This window comes from Heteronotia binoei, chromosome 4 (assembly GCF_032191835.1).
Source record: "Heteronotia binoei isolate CCM8104 ecotype False Entrance Well chromosome 4, APGP_CSIRO_Hbin_v1, whole genome shotgun sequence".
Classification (NCBI taxonomy): Eukaryota; Metazoa; Chordata; class Lepidosauria; order Squamata; family Gekkonidae; genus Heteronotia; species Heteronotia binoei.
The window spans coordinates 18,820,872-18,842,918 of NC_083226.1; the positions used below are offsets into that span (position 1 = coordinate 18,820,872).

Below are 22,047 nucleotides of genomic sequence, written 5' to 3' on the forward strand. Positions count from 1 at the left end.
AACCCAATTCTCTCAGATTAGAGTCCAATGCTCCTAAACACTACGCCAAACTGGCTTTTAAATATTAGATGTGTGCAACTATAATAGTGTTCGTTTTCAATTAATATTTGAACAGCAATAACTTTTTTTATATACTGCTGTCTTTTTCTGGTCGAACAGCCTATTGGCTTTAAGATCTAGATCAGGGGTGTTGAACTAATTTGTTATGAGGGCCAGATCTGACATAAATGAAACCTTGATGGGCCGGGCCATGTGTGTCATAAAATTTAATGCCAGGTAGCAGAGATACAAACTTAATAAAGCACACAGACAAACACAATTAAAGATTTTTAAAAACTTAAAATAAAACATGCTTAAGAGATTATCACTCTTACAATAGTTTGTTTATTTAACAGTTTCTGATAACTGGCACCTCTTGCTCTATTACGTCAAAATCTGGAGACAATGTCTGTGCTGTAGCAATCTTGAGTATGCTGTTCAGGTGTTGTTCAGGTGTGTATGTTGTTCAGGTGTAAGTTGCAAACCTGCTTTTGGTTTATTGACATTCATTACACAAATCCCTTGGTCAATGTTTTGAGCCCAGGACCAGGAGGAAAACATGAAATGGCTGGGCATTGTGAACTGTTGTATATAAGTTGCTTCATGTGCTGGTCAGCCAATGAAGAAAATAGAAACTTTCCTCTGTAGCTTAACTGAGCGAGCCTGGCAAAGCAAGTTGTGATGCAGAAGGACACAATACTAGTGAAAGAAACCATATAATAACTATGTCAATATATAATGAACTGTGACTCAAATTACTATGCAATTTATTGTAAACATTTTAAAAATACAATATAAGCATGCATTATCCACACATTCAATAATATAAAAATACAAAAAGGTTTGATAGTCCACTGAAGGCAATCTCCTAATAAAGTTGATACTCCAATGTTAATGCAGTGTCGGTTTAAGTTTTCATTTATCCCATGAAGTATTGGATATGTTGCTACAGGACCACTGACTTCCTCTTCCTGTTTGAAATTTTTCGTCAGGCACAGGACTATTAGAAAAGTTCAGATAAGTCAATAATGACATAGACTTGAAGATAACGTTCCCGATGGGACCACAGTTCTCCAAAAATTCTCCAATAGGCAATTGTTCAACCAGCTCAAGGCCAGTTTCAGAAGGAGGCAAGGGAGGGAGAAGGAAGCAGAAGATAGTGAGTTGCTTGCAGACCTGATAGGAGCCCTCCAGCGGCCTGATCCAGACTTGCTATCTTAAGGACCACCTTTCCCATTACAACCCCCCTCCCCCGTGGTGCTTATATTCCAGTTAACACGGGATGTGGGTAGTTACTGACCTTCAGGTAGCTTGTTTAACTTCAGCCAGAACAAGGGCTTTTTAAAACTGACATCCAGCAAGGAGGAATGCTCTGTCTATAACAGGGGTGTTGAATTCTTGTCGGGCCGAGCCATGTCAGGCCGGGCCCTCTGTGTACCTATTTAAGATTGGGTGGCAGAGATATAAACTTTATAAAGGACACAGACAAACACTAATTTTTTTTTAAAAAAACCCCTTAAAATAAAATATGCTTAAAACATTAAGTACTCGTTGGTCTTCAAGGCGCTTATTTTGCATCTCTCCCATGGGATCCAGGGAATTGGACAAAGAAAGCTCTGGCTCTTTCCTTCCTTCTCCAGGGGGCCAGGAGGGGGAAGAGCCTCAGCCAATAGAAGGAAGAGAGACTTGGCTCAGTAGCTCTGCTGTGCAATTGAGAGAGCCTGGGAAAACAAGCTCTCCTCCCCCCTTCCTCCCCAAGGAAGCCTCAGCCAATAGAAGGGAGAGAGATTTGGCTCAGTAACTCTGCTGTGCAATTGAGAGAGCCTGGGAAAACAAGCTTTCCTGTCCGCCTTCCTCCCCAAGGGAGAAGCCTCAGCCAATGGAGAAAATAGAGGTTTGTTCTGCAGCTCCTGTGCTATTGAGCAAGCCTTGCAAAGCACGCTGTTATACAGAAGGGAGCAAGAGAGAGGGAGAAGGAAGCAGATGATAGCCAGTTGCTCAGGGACCTGATAGGAGCCTTCTGAGGGCCTGTTTCGGCCCCTGGGCTGCATGTTTGACACCCCTATGTTACACCTACCAATAACATTGCTTTGTAAATAAAAAGCGGAAATGCGTTACCGATTGTACTTTTTTGACCCCTCATCTAAAGAGACTTATGTCCTGTGGGACGTATCTTGTTTAGTTTAGTTTATTCGATTTATATCTAGGTTTCACAGAGCCTGTAAGATGGAATTATTCGTCCAAGCATTCCATTGAGGCATTCTGTGCATTCCATATCTATTGAATGATGTTAGATGCATGCCGTTGCTATTGAATGATGTTAGATTTTTATTGAATGATGCCTGTAAGATGGAATTATTCGTCCAGGCATTCCATTGAGGCGGTCTATGCATTCCATTTCTATTGAATGATGCAATTCCATTTCTATTGAATGATGCATTCCATTTCTATTGAATGATGCAATTCCATTTTATTGAATGATGCAATTCCATTTCTATTGAATGATGCATTCCATTTCTATTGAATGATGAATTTGTGAAAAAAGTAAAAGAAATCTTGCTAACACAGGAGTGAAAATCAATACTGCCTATCATTGATTTTAAGGCTGGGCCTCAGAGAGTCCCGTAGTTCTTAGGAACCTTATCAGGGATGTTTAATGAGAAGATCAATAATGGCAGACTGATCTCCTAGAGAGAGGGTGTGTCACTGCTACTGGTTTTCCTTAGAATGCAAAACTACATGAGAGTAAAGCTGCTCTTTCCGTTCGTGCAACAATGAGTTCCCAGTGGCATGGGCAGCATCCTGTGTAAACTCAGAATACGCCTTCTGAGAATGCTTTCCTAAATCCTCTGCAACACATGGGAAATGTACAAGCCTGTCACCCACTGCTGCTCCAAGCTGCTCCAAGCAGCAGTGGGAGAAAAACAAAATAAGAAACTTTGAGATGTTGCTGACGTCGCCGCATCGCTTCCAGGTTAAACCGTGGAGTTTCTGACAATTCCTAGAGCTGTTCTTTGTTACTTCTGAGTTTTACACAGAAGTGACTTAGAGATGTCACCAATGTCATGTTCAGCAGTGTCTGCATAAGCAGATCAAAGGAGGGAGGGGGAGACCATGGCAGCTGGGCTAAACTCAGAGCTCTGGGTCACACCTTGTAAATGTGTTAATAATGGCAGGTGTGAGGGGATAGTGTTGGAAAATGAGAACTAACCTGTGGTTGCCAGGGAGATGGGGGCAGTGTCACGTGCAATGCTACGACACTTCTGGGGAAAATCTGGAAGTGACCTATGGTAGCTCTAGGAATTGCTGGAAACTCTATAGTAAAACTTTTCTTTTTTATTTCTCCCACCACCACTCAGAGCAGGCCTGGCCATCTAAACCTGTATGGATTCTCTGTTGTCTCATCAGATGTCTTTACATTCATAGCAGTAACAAGTGCACAGTAGATATTGGATTTATATCCCGCCCTCCACTCCGAAGAGTCTCAGAGCAGCTCACAATCTCCTTTACCTTCCTCCCCCACAACAGACACCCTGTGAGGTGGGTGAGGCTGAGAGGGCTCTCACAGCAGCTGCCCTTTCAAGGACAACCTCTGCCAGAGCTATGGCTGACCCAAGGCCATCCCAGCAGGTGCAAGTGGAGGAGTGGGGAATCAAACCCGGTTCTCCCAGATAAGAGTCCGCACACTTAACCACTACACCAAACAGTAGAGAATTGCTGCTGTTATGGAAGCAGCCCAAGATTAATTTATCTGACAAAGGGGAAAAAAATCTCAAACTAGTGATTGGTCTACTGATTCCCCCGTCCCTCCTTTCTAAAGTTGCAATGATGGCTGTAGAAGAAAAACACTTTTGCTTTTGAAATTTTTAATTAAATAGATTAAAAGAATTGACGAGGTTTAAGAAGGAAAGGGTAGAAGAAGAAGAAGAAGAAGATATTGGATTTATATCCCGCCCTCCACTCCGAAGAGTCTCAGAGCGGCTCACAATCTCCTTTACCTTCCTCCCCCACAACAGACACCCTGTGAGGTGGGTGGGGCTGGAGAGGGCTCTCACAGCAGCTGCCCTTTCAAGGACAACCTCTGCCAGAGCTATGGCTGACCGAAGGCCATGCTAGCAGGGGCAAGTGGAGGCGTGGGGAATCAAACCCAGTTCTCCCAGATAAGAGTCCGCACACTTAACCACTACGCCAAACTGCCTATGGCTGACCCAAGGCCATGCCAGCAGGTGCAAGTGGAGGAGTGGGGAATCAAACCCGGTTCTCCCAGATAAGAGTCCGCACACTTCACCACTACACCAAACTGGCTCTCCAATTAAATTAAACACTTCTCTTTCGCTGAACTTTAAAGCAGATGCATGAGGCTGCTAGTTCATTTTATTTTAAAGACCATCTGAAATGATGAATCTCTTGCGTCACAGATCACCCCTGGGATGCCTAGTTTGACCCCAAGAATGAGGACTAAGGGTCAAAAGGAAACAAGGCGTGGATCAGACTGATCCTATAACAGAGTTCTGAGCTAAAACTGACACAGGCTTGTATTCTGTTCCCCTACTTCAACCAAACAGAAAATCATAAGAGAAAGAAATCAGCAGGGATCTTGAGCTCTGTTCTCCCCACTGTTAAAAGTAAAATATGAGAAAGTGCAGCTTCCTTAAAATGTGGCTTTACTTTGAAGGAAGAGGCAACTCAGTCACCTTAAAGGTCCTCGGGGAAAGGAGAAACGCTATTGTCCCAAGACCCCAAATGGTAGCAAAGCCAAGATTGCTTCTGTGAAATTGGCATTAGAGGTAGAGCAGAAGGGCCTTCATGTTCATCAGGTGCTCAGGCCAGGTGGGTGTCTTGGAGTCAAGTTGGCCAGACACAGGAATACAGACCGGCAAACAGAGAATCCAATCGTCTGCCCCAAATGAGTTTCCCAATCTGAGGAAGCTAGTAGGCCACTCTATATGGCAGCAGCACCAAATTCCTAAATTGGCAGTCAAGTGGCAGCCTAGCAGGATAGCTCTGTCTGACCATGGCATTAATAATAATTTTTTAAAAAATCTGTTTGCATTTTTCTGGTCTTACAGTGACAATAACAATTTTCTTGCCTCTCAGGCAAGCCTGATCTTCTCAGATCTTGGAAGCTAAGCAGGGCTGGCCCTGGTTAGCATTTCCAAGGAATACCAGGGTTGTGACACAGAGTTACCTCTGAACATCCCTTAGCCTTCAAGCCCCACTAGGGGTCACCAGAGGTCAGCTTGACTGGATGGCAAAAGTGATTTCTTACCTCTCCAGTGAAAACCCATTCCCCATCCTTCCTTTATGTGGTCTGTTTCACAAAGCGAAAGTAGCTTCCTTTGAAGCACCCCCCACCCCCGGTCCATTTCCATTGGTTTGCCATTATTTACCGTGGGGGAAATTTCATAGAGCTGGAGTGGCTGTTTTTCAACCAAACGGCACCAAAGTTGCAACAGAGTAAGTGCTGTCTGTCCACTTAATTCCCCCCATCAAGTTTCAAGCAAATTGAACCAAGGGTCAAACTTTATGGGCCCCTGAATAAGCTGCCCCCAAACTGCACTTTCATTATTTTTTATGGGGGAATTTCAGAGGGGTACTAGAGAAACTGTTTTTAACCAAATGGCACCAAAATTGCACTGGAGTGAGTGCTGCCTGTCTACTAAAGAGACCCCACGTTTCAAGCAAATTGGGCCAAGAGGCTGAATTCTGTGAGCCCCTGAACACAGTGCCCCCAGCTCTCTATTTCCCCAGCTATAGGACTTGCAAAGAACTAAAGGATTCCACCCCACAAAGGAGAGAGGGAGAGAGAATTGAGGCTGTCTTTGGCTTATCTCCAAAGGTAATTGGCTGGAATCTAAATATGCTCCTCCTTTGCAATGATCCGATTGGAAGGAAGAGATGTCATTGCCCAGGAAATTAGTAGAATCAAAGAAAAACATGATTAGTAGAATCAAAGAAAAACATGAGTCCATGATTAGCTGGTCAGCAGCATCCAAAGATGAAAAGCAACATGGATTGTTCCAGGAAGAGGTTTTTGTAAGGCCTGAGAATCTCAGATTTGTGTTCCGTTTTGGAAAATAATGAAAATGACCCAAACCAGCAACTTCTGTGTATATCTTAGGCGCAGGAATTTCATTATGCACACCCTACGGGAAACAGCCCTTGACCCTGTTGTGTTGGGATCAGCTTCCTGCAGAATACTTTCATGTCTCTTTGAAGGCAGGATGTGTCATTTTTGGCCATGTTGTATTTCTTTTTTCAACTTGGGTACACTGTCTCCTCTAGTTCACTCTTTTCCCCCTCTGACATGTATTTGATTTCTCCCTCTTGTTATAGATATAACTTTCGTGGTTTCCGCTGGCTGCAGGCAATGATCTTTGCCATCGAGGAGATCAACAGCAGCCCAACTCTTCTTCCCAACATGACCCTTGGATACAGCATATTTGACACGTGCAACACCGTTTCCAAAGCCCTGGAGGCCACGCTGAGTTTTGTGGCCCAGAACAAGATTGATTCTCTGAATCTGGATGAGTTCTGCAATTGCTCGGAGCACATTCCCTCCACAATCGCAGTGGTGGGAGCAACAGGCTCTGGGATCTCTACTGCTGTGGCCAACCTTTTGGGTCTTTTTTACATACCCCAGGTATATTATAACATAATCATTACTTTATTTGTCATAGATGTGTTCCAGTTTTGTTTAGCTTTCCCTTGGTGGGTAAGCCTCTAGCTTTAGCTGCAGTCCCCTGCCTTTGAGAAAATAAAGAGTGGGAGAGAAATTCTGTAAAATTGCTTCCATAGTGACTGACTCTCTTGGAATTTCCCTAGAGCCCTTGGACTGAGGCCCACTGCAGATAAACACATGGCAGTGGTGGCCAAGAGTGCCTCTTAGTAGTTTCAACTGGTTAGCCAGCTGCAACCTTTCCTGGGCAGAAAAGATCTGGCCACTGTGATGCATTACATTCAGATTACTGCAATGTGCTCTATGTGGTGTGCCCTTGAAAAGTGTTCAGAAACTTCAGTTGGTACAGAGCACAGCAGTCAGGATGTTGGGTGGATCAGGTCACAAGGACCATATCATTCCAGTCTTGGCTCACCTGCACTGGCTTCCAGTTTGTTTGCAGGCACAATTCAAGGTGCTGGTCTTGACCTTCAAATCCCTATATTGTTTGGGATAAACATACCTGAAGGACTTCCTACTCTCTTATGAATCATCCAATCCATTATGGTCATCTTCATAGGCCCTTCTTTGGGTGCCCCCACCTTCTGAGATTACGTGGGTGGCAACGCAGGAGAGGACCTTCTCAATCACAGCACCAAAGCTCTGAAACTCTCTCCTGAGGTGATTTGTTTGTCCCCTTTTGTTGCCATCTTCTACCAGTGGGTGAAGACTTTTTGAAGAAGAATAAGAGAAGATAGTGGATTTATATCCTGCCCTTCACTGCCCAAAGGAGTCTCAGAGCAGTTTACGATCTTTTTTCTCTTCCCCTCCCCACAACAGACACCCTGTGAGGTAGATGGGGCTGAGAAAACTCTGACAGAAACTGTTCTTGAGAGGAACAGCTCTGTGAGAACTGTATCTTGCCCAAGATCATTCAGCAGGTGCATGTGAAGGAGTGGGGAATCAAACCTGGTTCTCCCAGATAAGAGTCCGCGTACTTAACAACTACACCAAAGTGGGTCTTATGTTCTATTTGGCATTCCTTCAGTGATCTTCCTAACCAACAGTTATGTTTTCTATACATTTTAACTCTGTTTTTTAACTCTTCTTAAAATTGTAAGAATGTATGTTTGGGAGGACGGCTGATTTTAGCCATTCTAAAATGTAATTTTATTGTGTATGCTTTAATTTTTTTTGCCACCATGGCAGCCCTTGCAAGGGCAGATAGGAAGGATCTAAATTTTGTAAATAAGTAAATGGTCCTTAGAACATGGAAGTGTGGCTTGGGAGCAAGCAGGTTATGAGAACGCTATCTCATGCTCAGCACTTGAACCACTGGGGTGCGATCACACACACTAAACAATGCACTTTCCAACTGGATTTTGCCAGTTCACACAGTAAAATCCCATTGGAAAATGCATGGAAAATGGATTGAAAGGGCATTATTTATTTAGCCTGACTTTGCTATTCTAGTATGCACAGCTTGGATCCTATGAACCAGTATTGTGTATGCTAGATAACCCATGTCACAGACTGTGCTTCTTCTTGCACTAGCACATCTGTTTCCACAAGAGTTCACAGAAAGCCACTGATCTTGCACAATCAAAAGTGCCAAAATGATACTTTGCAGCAGAGACTATGTAGGGCTCATGAAATTCATTCGCAAGATCCAGGGCTATGCAATGACAGCAAATTAATCAGTGTTTGGTCAGAGATGACCAAACTTGTTTAACTTAAGAGCCACATAGAATAAACATCAGATGTTTGAGAGCCACAAGAAATGAATTTCATATGGTTGAGAGCTGGAAGGTAGGAAGGAAGGAAGGAAGGAAGGAAGGAAGGAAGGAAGGAAGGAAGGAAGGAAGGAAGGAAGGAAGGAAGGAAGGAAGGAAGGAAGGAAGTAGGGGCGAGAGGTAGAAAGAAAGCAACTTTAAATGCATTCTCCAAGTAGGTGGCTGACTTGACTTGGAGAAGTGATTTAAAGAGACAAATGCCTTCTCCAAGCCAGCCGACAGGGCAGTGGAGGCTGAGAGCCATACAATATGTGTGAAAGAGCCACATGTGGCTGTGAAGCCACAGTTTGGCCACCTCTCTTCTAGAGTTTTCTAGGGATATCCTCATTCCACTTGGCTTCTCAGTTGTAGAGCTAGCATCAGAGATTAGTTGCACCAGGCAGTTACTGGTGTCCTGACCTGTTATGGAGCCCACTTGCTCACAGTCAATAAAACCAACTTCATTCTCACTGGGCCCACTGTCCACACGTCTGGTGTCTTTAAACTTGCTGCTCCAGTATGGAGTAAGAACACTGTTTGACCCTGGAGGTCCCTTCCAACTCTATGATTCTATGATTCGCCGAGGGGGTTCTGGAGCATCCTTTTCATTCATATGCCCCATTCACTCATGAGCCATGCCTCTGTGTGGTCTCCACAGCAAGTTATGGACTGTCTTAAACTGTATCCTACCTTCCCTACAGTAACCTTTCCTCAAGCAGTGCTGCATTGCTAGAAATATCACAAATAAACAAAGAGTTTTATCGAGAGCGTGGACTTAGAGAGGCGTTTTAAGTGACTGCTCCAGATTTTCATATTACAGGCTGGTTTTAATTCACAGTATTGTGTTTATTCTTAGATCTTACCTATCCCTCAAGCTTGACTAAAACAAATTAATTTCAGTCCTAGGAGTTCAGCCACCAAATATCTTGCTCTTGCTTTGAAAAGATTCGCTCAGCCACTTCGACTTTTCTAATTCCAGGCCAGGAAATTATGTAAATAGGATTGTAATTCAGAGCAAACTGTTTTATATTAGCAGTTTCAGATTACAGATGCTTAAGGGGCAAGTCCAGTTAGTTGTTTGGCAAAGCACCAGAGATAAAATTTGGGATCTTGGCAAGTAGGCTAAATATAGGAAGGCTAAAAGGCCATTGGTTAAGACAGACAGGCCATTGGTTAAGACAGACAGAAAGATAGTCTTTCTTTTTACCAAGTACAGATCGTGCCATAGTTTCCTCCTGTATTATTACATTCAGACAGTGACTGTCTGGCACTCTCACAACCTGGCCCTCCCCCCTTCACCACCCTGCACCCCCTTTACCCCAGAGGGCAAGTGGGCACTGAAATTTCTGTCGCCATCTTGGATAGCATATTGTTTTATGATTGATGTTTAAGTAATTTTAATGTTGTTTCATATAAATATATGAAGCTGCCTTATACTGAATCAGACCCTCAGTCCATCAAAGTCAGTATTGTCTACTCAGACTGGCAGTGGCTCTCCGGGGTCTCAAGGTGAGGTTTTTCATGCCTATTTGCCTGGACCCTTTTTAGTTGGAGATGCCAGGGATTGAACCTGGGACCTTCCGCTTACCAAGCAGATGCTCTACCACTGAGCCACTGTCCCTCCTATTCTTATTATGCATTGTGTTTCCCCTGATGAAAGCTTTCCTGAATTCTGCTCGCAGGGAAAAGTGGCCTGACAAATAGACTCTAATGAATTATTGTTGTTCTTTTGTTGTTACAGGGGGTGAGGTGGGGAACACAGCAATGGCTGGCACCTTCTTCTTTCTCCCCCCCCCCCAAAGTTATTTCCTCCTTCTCCCCCCCCCTCCCCGCCATATGCTCCAGTATTCTGGACAAAGAACAAAATCACCAAGATGCCATCGGGGTTTTAGACGTTTACTGTTTTAATCTGTATTGTTGTATTGTGTTAATCTATATGCTGTTTTTACTTGTACATTTCCCAGAGCCCAGCTTAGGCTGGGATGGGGCGATTCAGTAAATCAGATAAATAAACAAAGACAGAATACATTCTTCTGTTTGAGAGGAGGGGGAAATGCAAGGGAGTTTCTGTTGATTTCCCCCATCTCACCTGCTCACTGACAGGTTTTGCTGGCCTTTTGTAGCATATTAAAATGCTACATCCTCCTGTTTGCATCCTCCTGTTTTGCATCACATTATAAGCAGCAGTCATTTTGTAGAAAAATAGGTGGTGGAGCTCATCCAGGGATTGTTATGCAGCTGCACATACTATTCAATGGACAAGGAGGTGGAATTCAAAGAAAGGTTCAGGAGCTGTGCTCCTGTGAGCTCCCACTGAATCTGAGGCCTGATTATAAGTAAAATATGGTTTCTACATCTCATGCTTGTCTGTGGAGTTCAAAGTAGTCTGTATCCGAGTAGATGGAATGCTAGAGAAAGAATAAAGCCAATAACAGGAAAGCTAGTCGTTAATGCTTTAATTTTTGTTTCTTTTTCACTAGCATTATTAGTTTTTTAAAAAGGAAAATGGTCCTCCAAGTGCTACCCTGGGGCTCAGTTCAGACACCATGCCAAATCAGGACAAAGAACTGTAGCTTTGGTTTTGCCTGCTGTCTGAAGGGACGTACTGCAGTTTGATTTCAGACGAGAATCTGAAATCGTTGTCTGATGTGGGTTTGCAAACCATGTTTCTGCCTAACTCTGATTTGGTATAATGTCTGAACTGACAAACCTCCTCTCCAGTCATCGCTTGGCCGCAGATGCTGCTGCATCCCAAGGGCACAAACTTTTGAAACGGAGGATGGAAAACAAAACAAACCCCTCCAGTGGCTCGAACAAGTCATGATTCGCTTGTTATACATTTGAAAGTACAAACCATGGTTTGGTATGATGCATCATTGGCTTTAGTGTATGATTTACCGTCTTTAGATGCGAACAAACAAAATCTTTCAGGATATTTTTTGACAGATCTGTTCATTTTACCCTCTTTGCTTAGCAGTTCATTACCGCTCGTTCCCTTTCCTTTTGCCCAGGTTAGCTATGCTTCCTCCAGCCGGCTCCTGAGCAACAGGAATGAATACAAATCCTTCTTGCGCACCATCCCCAACGATGAGCACCAAGCCACCGCCATGGCCGACATTGTGGAGTACTTCCGCTGGAACTGGGTGGGCACCATTGCGGCAGACGACAATTACGGCCGCCCGGGAATCGAGAAGTTCCGGGAAGAGACAGAAGAACGAAATATCTGCATTGACTTCAGCGAGCTCATCGCTCAGTATCTGCCCGAGGATCAGCTTCAGCAGGTGGTGAAGGTCATCCAGAATTCCACAGCCAAGGTGATCGTGGTCTTCTCAAGCGCCCCGGATCTGGAGCCCCTCATCAAAGAGATTGTCACACGTAACATCACTGGCAGGATTTGGCTAGCCAGCGAGGCATGGGCTAGCTCTTCGCTGATAGCCATGCCAGAATTTTTCCATGTCATGGGGGGCACCATTGGGTTTGCGCTGAAGGCGGGGCAGATCCCCGGCTTCCGTGAGTTTCTCCAGAAGGTACATCCTAAGAAATCGGCCAACAATGGATTTATCAAAGAGTTTTGGGAAGAGACGTTTAACTGCTACCTGCCAGAAGGTAATAAGAACTTCCCTGGGGCTGCTGCTTTCCACAAGGGCCGTGAAGAAGGCACTGGAGCTGGAAACGGCACAGCAGCCTTCCGTCCCCCATGCTCCGGGGAGGAAAACATTACCAGTGTGGAGACTCCGTACATGGATTATACCCATCTGCGGATATCTTACAATGTGTATCTGGCCGTCTATTCCATTGCTCATGCTTTGCAGGATATATACACCTGTACCCCTGGGAAAGGGCTGTTCACCAATGGGTCGTGTGCTGACATCAAGAAGGTGGAGGCCTGGCAGGTAAGTTTTTTTCTTTAAAACATGGAATGTCTGTGTGGCACTTTTACAGAACAGAAGCCAAATGGAATGGCAGGCACATGTTCTTCTTATGAAAAGCCCATGACTTAGTTTGAATGTGGCATGAGCAAGAGAGAGACTCTGGGGTGTGTGGGAGATAGGTTCCCCTCCAAGTTCAGATGTCTCAGCCACAGATGGCTCAGTGGCAAAGCATCTGCTGGGCACAGAGAAGGTCCCCAGTCCAATCCTGGTATTAGCCCTGGTGGAACTCTCTGCCGAATGACATCTATGGGCATGCAAGGCAGAGATGTTCTGCCAGATGTTCAGTTGAGGATAGTGACAGTTTCCATCTGTCTGGCACTTCTGTTTTCCTGCCTCCCCCAGCGCATTTGGGAATCTTAATGACATCTTATCAGATTAATGGGTTAGTTGCTATATTTTGTTTTTTAGTTGTGAATTTAGGATGTGAATGTTTTTATTGATTTTTTTTAACAGATGTACACTGCTGGAGCCCTGTTCTACAGGGAAGGGTGGTCTAAAAAATCTAAATAGATAAATCAGTGATGTGAAAGACCTCTACCTGAGACCATGGATGGAGCATGAGTCGAAACAGGTATAGGCGACTTCAGGGCTTTTTTTGTAGCAGGAACTCCTTTGCATATTAGGCCACACACCCTGATATAGCCTGTCCTCCTGGAGCTTACAGTAGGCCCTGTACTAAGAGCCCTGTAAGCTCTTGGAGGATTGGCTACATCAGGAGTGTGTGGCCTAATATGCAAAGGAGCTCCTGCTACAAAAAAACCCTATGGGCAACTTTATTTAGAGAGGAGTCATGAATCAGTGATAGATCATTTGCTTTGCATGCACAAGGTCCCAGCTTAAGTACCTAGGATCAGTTGGCAGATGATGTGAAAGACCGCCATCTGAGATAGGGTTGCCAGCCTCCCCCCCAGGCCATGCCCGATGCTGCCAGTCAGCTGGCTGGCATGGGGAATTAACAGAAATGGGAGGGAAGCCCACGCTATGCTGCCAGCAACGCCACTTCCAGAGTGTACCGGAAATGACATCATAATATCAGCAACATTATGGCAACACTCTGGTATTTGGGCAAGAACTCTATATCTACCATACATGCTTTGCCCTAATGTCAGAGCGTTGCCGTGACATTGCAACTTGATGATGTTGCTGCCACATTGCTGATGACATAGCCTGGACCTCCCTCCCGCTCCTGGTAAGTCCTTCTTGCTCCTGGTAAACCCCCCATTCTGCCCACCACCACCACCAGTTGTCAGGAGTGATTTGACAACCCTAACCTGAGACCTTGGAGAACCACTGCCAGTCACAGAGGATTATCCTGACCTTGATAGACCTTGAAAGTTCCGGATTGAGGACAAGGCAGCTCCATGCATCTGTGCATGTGAGAAAGTGAACAGATGCACCCATGAAGAATCGCATGAGCATGGAGCAAAAATAAATAGGAGTCTTTTATCATGCTTAAAGACTAACAAGTTTTTATTGTCTGTCTGCTTGGTCTTTGTATACAGGAGACAAATCCCTTGAAACAAGACTGCATCCAGTTTCCTGTATATACAGATAGATTCCCAACTCATCTAAACAATGCTAAATGGAGAGTGGGGGTGGAAGGAGTTTGCCTGCTGAGGCTAGGCTAATGCTGAGGCAGAGTCTAGGTCTATGGATAGGGTAGTCAGCTCTGGGTTAGGAAGTGCCTGGAGATTTGGGGGGGGGGGGGTGAAAGCAGGGTTTGTGGGGAGAGGACTTCAGTGGGGTATAATGCCACAGAGTCCACTCTCCAAAACAGCCATTTTCTCCAGTTGAACTGATTGCTGTCATTTGGAGATCAGTTGTAATAGAGGGAGATCTCCAGTCCCCACATGGAGGTTGGTAGTCCTGGGAATGGACGGTATCCTCAGTGATCCATGTTCAAGTTCAAGTTCAAGTTTATTTATATCCGTCCCTTCCCACCGAAGTGGCTCAGGGCGGCTCACAACACATAAAAATCTAACATAATTTGAATTTAAAACATCTTACACAGTTAAAACAGTAGAATAATAAAACATATAACGGCGGTCTATCAGAACTACACTCAGCTTCCAATGCCAGTTAATTATAAGCCAGCCGGAAGAGGGCTGTCTTACAGGCCCTGCGGAACTGACCAAGGTCCCGGCATGTTATAAGTCTGGGTCAGGACTTGGCTTTTGGAGCCATCCTGAAAATTTAGGAACCAGACTTATTTTGTCAGCCTTCAGGGTTTTATAGTTCAATGACCATACTTTCTAATTATTGCTACCACCAAAGCTAATCCTAAGCCCGTTATGCACACACACTTTACTGTAGATTTTCAGAGCAGTAAACCTTTAATCTTGATTTCAGATTCTGTTACCGCCTTACACACCAATTTTTTCCCTCCAGTATTTTTAGTCTGCGGCAAAATTTTAAAAACACACTTTTTCAAAATTGGGGTGGAATGTCATTTCTGACGTGGGGGTGTCCAAAGCATTTTTAATTTGCACAGTTGCCCTACTGCAGCTGCAGAGTAGCTCCTTCCCTTTAACTCCTCGTGGTTTAGATTTTATGTTAGTTTGCTGAATGAAAAGAATGCAGGCAAGAGGGGGAAATCCGATGTTGAAACTGACAATATTTCTTTAAAAAGAAATCTGACAAGCAGCTGTGCGCAGCTGTATAAAACACAGGAAAATGCACTCCTCATACAATTCAGTATCTTACATCACAGTGAACTTTGTATGTTTTGTACAACAGTAAATATGAAGCTATATGCAATTACTCTATTAATACAAAACATTCAAATCGCATGTCTCCAGCAGTAGCAAAGTACTGGTAAGTTACTCAGTCCGTGTCTCATTAAACGTCCACTCTACAAAACAAAAGTCCTTCAAACAGAGTGCTCAAGGAATTTATTTAACAAGACAAAAAATTCTGGAAGGCAATGGAAGTCTTAGAAAGACTCTGAAGTCTCTTGCTCCTTGGGTTCCTTGCCCATATTGCACCAGGGGAATCTCTGGTGTGTTATCAACCACTGTGAAAAATGGGGACGAGTCAGTCTCATATTATGGGGGAACATATTGAGTGTACAGAATGCATGGTAGAATCCATTGACACTGGTATTGCAAGCTGTGATCATTGGCAAGTGTGTGCATGCGCTCACTTGTGCAAAGTCACTGCAGCTCCACCATGCTTTGCATAGGGCTGCAGTTTGTATGGGGGAGGAGTCCTCTGGCAGAAGCTTTGGAGAGCTTTTTTATTGTGCCACTAATTTGAAAAAAAAAATTGAAGAAGGGTATTCTCGCTGATGCCCTAGTCCAGTTGCATAGTAACACTATTTTCCTGAACTTCCTTGCAAATTTGCATGGTGATACTGTCATTTGATCACGCACACTGGTGATCTTGGCCGTTTTCTAAAGCCTCTCCTGTGAGGATTGCACTATTCCTTCAAGTGGATTGATCCCAAGCGATTCTTAAGTTTGCTGGTTTGCAGAAAGTCCATGTGGTTCAGTCACCGTTTTAATGTTAGGCTTCCCGAGCCTGCAAAATTGTTTCTTCCTCCCTCCAAAAAACCCCACAAAACCCCCTTTCTTCATTAAAACATGGAAGGGAAAATGTTTTCAGAGCTTTAGACTTCCTATCCCAGTGTCTCTCTCTTTACATTTCATGTCAATTTTGTTGTGTGCTGACAATCTTTTTTTTTGCACTGGGGATGCTGCGTTTTACCTCTTCTCTAGTCTCCTTTCCAAGTCAATGCCAGCAGGGAAACGAACCTTGTGCAGCTCCTTTTAAACTGTCCCTCCATTATGTTGTCGAAGGCTTTCATGGCCGGAGTCCATTGGTTGTTGTAGATTTTCCGGGCACATACAGCCCCGGGAAATTGACAACAACCAATTCCCCCCCATTATTTAATTTTTTTAGATTCACCGATCTGAAACTAGCGATAGTCTCACATCACTAGACTCATGTCTCTCGTTTAAATAATAATAAAATGAAGGGGAAATGGAAGTTGTACACAAATGAAGGGGGAAGGATGGCGGAAGGTACAGAGTGGGTGGAACAACAGTGGACGGGGAGTGACCTGTGAGGGGTGGCTAAAGGGGGAAGGATCTGTATGCTTTTTAATTTAATTAACCTTTGGCTTGGAAGTGAAACAAGAGGAAAATCAGCACAAATACACTCTAAGACGACCCAGAGAAACAGCGACAGAAAGCAAACTAAATGTTGAAGGAAGTAAAATCAATGCGGAACAACAAAGAAAACCCAACCGACACGCACAGTGAAAGCGAGGGAAAACACTCTTGCATAATAGGTCCTAGTCAATATGGCTTTTGATAGTCCCTTCACAGATTGTAGTTGTTAATTTAATTTGTGAAAGTGAGGGAAAGCACTCTTGCATAATAAGTCCAAGTCCAGTGGTGGCGAACCTATGGCACACGTGCCAGAGGGGACACTCAGCTCCCTCCCCCCCCCCCGCACACGAGTCCCGGCTCCCCTCCATGGCCCCCCCACCATCGCTCCCCACCTTTCCTCCCTCCCTGGAGCTGCAATGCAATGGCGCTGCGTTGCCCCCCTCCTTCTCAGAGGCCTGCCGAGCCACACTGCACCGAAGCTGGAACCTACCGGCTTCGATGTGACCGGCGCGCCTTCTAACTCTTTGACGCCTGCTTCTCCCCCCTCTTTCCAGAACTGGAAGTGAGGGGGAGTGGGCTCCAAAGAGTTAGAAGGCATGCTGGTTGCATCGAAGCCGGTAGGGTCCAGCTTCGGCACAGCATGGCTTGGCGCGCCTCTGAGGAGGCGGGGAGGCGTGGAGCTTGGCTGCATTGCACCTCCAGGGAGGAAGGGAAGGTGAGGGGCCGAGGGAGCGCACATGCAGTTTGGGTTGCAGTTTGGGCACTCGGTCTCTAAAAGGTTCGCCATCGCTGTCCTAGTCAATATGGTTTTTGATAGACCAGTCCCTTTACAGATTGTAATTGTTAAGAGAGAAAAAAGCATTCTAAAGCATGTTCATAAGAAAGACCTGATCCAGATGGGGCCTTTCACACACTGCTAGGCATATGTGTGTTCTCCCAGCTTGCGGAGCGGCTACTAGCAGCGAAAGGGGAGCTGGTGGCAGGAAACTCCCCTGCACAAAAGCAAGCAGGCTTGGTGAGGGCTGTCCCTAGACAGACCGCTTCACCCTCTGGTCAATGACTGCGTGCACAAAAAGGTGCGCTCCTTTATTTGTGAGAGCACTTCTTTGTTTAAAAGCCGGAGAATTGTAGGAAATGAGTTTGAAGCTCATCTGTGCAGCGCCTTAAAATGAGGCCGTCAACATGTGGGTGGTTTGGACTCGGTGTCACTGGGTGCAGCTAATGAGAAACTGGTAGACACCATGGAAGCAGTCTTTTATCTCAGCCCATTAATCTCACTAAAACCCTTTTGCGCTTCCCGTACTGACAGGTGCCTTTCTAGAAATCAATAGCCAGACTTCCCCAGTGAGTCACTTTCTATAGAAGTGCAGTGTCCATATTGCTTCCCGTTGCATTTTACAATGGCTAGAGTGCATGCTTCATGCCTAGAGGTTCTTGGGTTCAGTCTAGCTGACAGGAATCCAGGCTGCTGGGCTGGGGAAAGGGTTCTTCCGCTCGGATGTCTGCTGTGGATCAGAGGAGATGATACTGAGCTAGAGGGTTGTCTCAGGAGGAGGTGACTTTAAAAGTCACCCTATTGCCCTTAGTCGAAGAGTTGAGAAACACTGGCGTTTAATTGGCTGGGGACAGATTAGAAGAGGAGTGACAATCAAGCCCACAGTGGATGATGACTGAATAGCAAATGTAGCCCTTCATTTGGTGAAAGATGAAGTGCACAACTCCATATATCTGGGCCTTTTTTCAGTGTGGCATTTGTTGCGCAATTAAATCTATCCTTATTAAAACTCTGTTCATTATCTGCAATAAAACTAAACAAATTGGCAGATGGATTTAATTATCCACATTTTAGCAAAACTAAACTTCTCATGTTTAATTTATATATGAAGCTCTATTTGGGGGCTGGCTTATCTAATTTTAAACAATGTAACAGAATACCCCACTATCTGTTTTGAAATAAAATTGCTTATTTTTTCATTTAAAAAAAAAAAAAGTCACCCTACTGCAGGGCTCCGAAAAGTACCGAAAGTGCCATTTTGAACTGATAGAAGTCACAACTCTTCTAAGTGTGGCTGTCTGATGATTCAAATCACTCGAGTCCTGCTTTAGTGGTTACAGCCCTACTGCATAGGGCAATTTCATGCCCATCTTTCTGATAGAGGGATGCTTTGCTCGTGGCCACAGAGTTTGTGGCTGAGGGTGGGCTGCCAACCTCCAGTCACAGCCTGGAGATCTCCTGGAATTCCAGCTGATCTCTGGACTGCAGAGATCAGTTCCCCTGCAGAAAATGGCTGCTTTGGAGAGTGGGCTTTTTGCCATTGTACCCTGCTGAGGTCCTTTGTCCTCCTCAAACCCTACCATTCCTAGGTTCCACCCCCAAAACTCCAGGAATGTCCCCACCTTGGGCTTAGCAACCCTAAGCTGAGGGTCTTTTAAAAACCAGTTAGCAGCTCTAGGAGAAGGGGGGTTTATCCCTTTCATGCCTCAAGTCCCGTCCACTTCTGAAGGGACCTCGTGTACAACTAATCGCAATTTCCGACAGGCAATGAGACGTACGCTTTTCTCCTTAGCAGGTCAGACTGACAGGGTTTCTAGCGGCGTAATCAAGATGGTTACCTTCCTCTTGATACATTTTTTTAAGAAGCATTTTGAAAAATCCACATCCTCCACCCTTATCATGGTGTGACTTCGGTGGCTTTTTATAGGTTACAGCCCGTCAATGATTAGCCAGATCCCTTCGCTCTTCTGCGCTTGTCATTTATGTTTTGTAACTAAAGATAGCAACATAAATACCAAAGAATCAGTTCAGCAGCATTTCACAGAGGCTCAGTTCATTCAGGGCAAGAGTGCCGGGTGGTGGGGGGAGCCTTAGGGACAATTAATGAGTCCATTAGGGCCAAACTACGCGTTATGCTTTCCCCCAGTTTGCCACAGGGACTTGCAGCCAAAATACAGACTGGACTTTCCACTGGCAACTCCTGCAGAGAAGCGCATAACAGGGATTCAGTTCAGTCCCATTGTGTGTGGGGTGAGGGGGCTGTGTCTTCCATCTGTATCATTTTCAGGAGCCGAATCAGCTTGGAGGTTGCAGGGGCACTCAATGAAATTGCTGATCAGTCAGATCAGAATGGGTAAAGTACTTCTTCACCCAAAGGGTGATTAACACATGGAATTCACTGCCACAGGAGGTGGTGGCGGCTACAAGCATAGATGCCTTCAAGAGGGGACTGGATAAACATATGGAGCAGAGGTCCATCAGTGGCTATTAGCTACAGGGTATTGATAGAACTTTCTGTCTGGGGCAGTGATGCTCTGTATTCTTGGTGCTTGGGGGGGATGGACAGTGGGAAGACCTCTAGTGTCCTGGCCCTACTGATGGACCTCCTGATGGCACCTGGGTTTTTTTGCCACTGTGTGACACAGAGCGTTGTACTGGATGGGCCACTGGCCTGATCCAACATGGCTTCTCTTATGTTCTTATGTGACACAGAGTGTTGGCCTGGATGGGCCACTGGCCTGATCCAACAGGGCTTCTCTTATGTTCTTATGTGACACAGAGTGTTGGCCTGGATGGGCCACTGGCCTGATCCAACAGGGCTTCTCTTATGTTCTTATGTGACACAGAGTGTTGGCCTGGATGGGCCACTGGCCTGATCCAACAGGGCTTCTCTTATGTTCTTATGTGACACAGAGTGTTGGACTGGATGGGCCACTGGCCTGATCTAACAGGGCTTCTCTTATGTTCTTATGTGACACAGAGCGTTGGACTGGATGGGCCATTGGCCTGATCCAACATGGCTTCTCTTATGTTCTTAAGGTGGTATTTGTCCCTTCAAAAGGCTGCACATGCGACTTATTTGAATGGAGAGAGGGTTTTTTTTTAAAACAGAACTGCTGGGAACAAGACTTTGCTGGCTGACCAAGTCAGCAGCCATGATCGTTGCCTAGAGAGGTGTCTGATCTTTGGTGGTGGTCTTAGCAATAGGCCAGCTGGGGCAGCAGTATGCAGCATCTACCCACTGACTGTCTTGTAGACACAGCCAACTACATCAGGCAGCTGGCTGATGGACATGCGCCATGCAGCGCCCCCATCCCTCTGCTTCATCATTGCAGGCAGGAAGCTGCTGCACCACTTATTGCCCTTGCTGTCTGCCTGTCTGGTGGGCCAGGCTGCATCTGCATGGGAAGAAGGCCACAGGCGTACATGAGTATGTCACTTGCTCCTTCGTCTTGCCTGTGGCCTGCATTGCAACTACAGTGTTCCACCCACAGCGGCAAACAGCTCACAGCCTGAGGTGCATGATGGTGGAGATAAATGGGGCTCAAGGAGTCCCATCCTTGGCTTTCGCTCAGGGCCTTAGGATTGTTAAGACCACCTCTGCTGATCCAGCAATCCCACAGCTCACACACCCACGTCCGAATGACGGAGCTGAACTCCTCTCTGCCTTTCCTTCGTTGCTTGAACAGACACTGTGCCGAACTCTGGTTTGATAGGAGAAAGAGACATCGTCATTTGTCATATGCAAGATAGGGATGGGGAGGCTGTTGAAGCAAAGAGAAGGGCAGGCTGTTTATCTCCACAATGAGTGATGAAGGAAATTCTACTTCATTGCTTTCATTTTTTTTTCCATTGCGTTCCTGCTGAAGAAGGAAGGAGAGAGAACTCAGTGGCACCAAAGCAGCCTTGTAGGGTGGGCAGAGCCAAGAGCTAGGCTTAAGACTTACACACTCACTTATGCCCACCTTCTGTGTCAGGGGTCCCCCATATTGTGCCCTTGATGCCTGGTGCCAGCACCTTTCCTGGTGCCTGCCAAGTGTTTTTTTAGAAAGTGGGAGGGACCAGGTGGGGCTTTGGCTCCTGATAGGCCACTGGGCATTTGATTGACTGTGCAGAGTTTTAAAAACATTGGTTCAACAGCAGTTGCCACCAATGCTCCAAGATGTGGAGTCTTGTGAGCAATCTATTTCGTGAGCTGCTGGCATTAAAGTTGTGAGCGAGTGATTTGGCTGCTGCATAAATTAGTGTGCTCTGGGGCCATCCTTCCTGAGCTAAAACAAAAATGTGTGACCTGGAGGCTTAAAAAACACTAACTTAGTTTAGAGGGGACTCTGGTTGCCACCACAGCTCAAACATCTTCACTGAAAGTGACCTGCGGCAGCCACTGAGCATGCCTGAAAGTAAGCTGGCTCCGCCTCCTGTGGCAAGCAATGGCCCAGCAGCCATTTTGTGGCTCTGGCAGCGCTCTGCGTCTGAATGCCAAAGGTGTCTGTAGACTCAAAAAGATTTGGGAGACTCCTGCTCTGTGTCAACAGTCAGCAGGCTTGTCTAGCCCCACCCAAGGGGCCGCTTGGGATGCCCCAATTTGATGCAGGTAGTGGTATAGGATGAGGTAACTGGATTGGCTCACTTCCCTAGGGTTCCCAGTCACCAGGGCAGGGGATTCCACACTTTTAGGGACTTCTGCCCACCCACCAGCCACCCTCAAACAGCAACATCATGCAGTGATGTCCCCAGTGTGATGATGGCATGCAGGAAT

The 22,047-nt window shown here is 45.6% G+C and overlaps 1 protein-coding gene across 1 annotated transcript in view; it reads left to right on the plus strand.

Moving 5' to 3' along the window:
• CASR (calcium sensing receptor) overlaps positions 1-22,047 on the plus strand; it is an 81,922-nt gene that overhangs the window by 36,710 nt on the left and 23,165 nt on the right. Inside the window, exons 3-4 of the mRNA XM_060236860.1 lie at positions 6,376-6,682; positions 11,481-12,362. Coding sequence (XP_060092843.1) covers positions 6,376-6,682; positions 11,481-12,362 — 1,189 coding nt within the window. The remainder of the gene's footprint in view (positions 1-6,375; positions 6,683-11,480; positions 12,363-22,047) is intronic.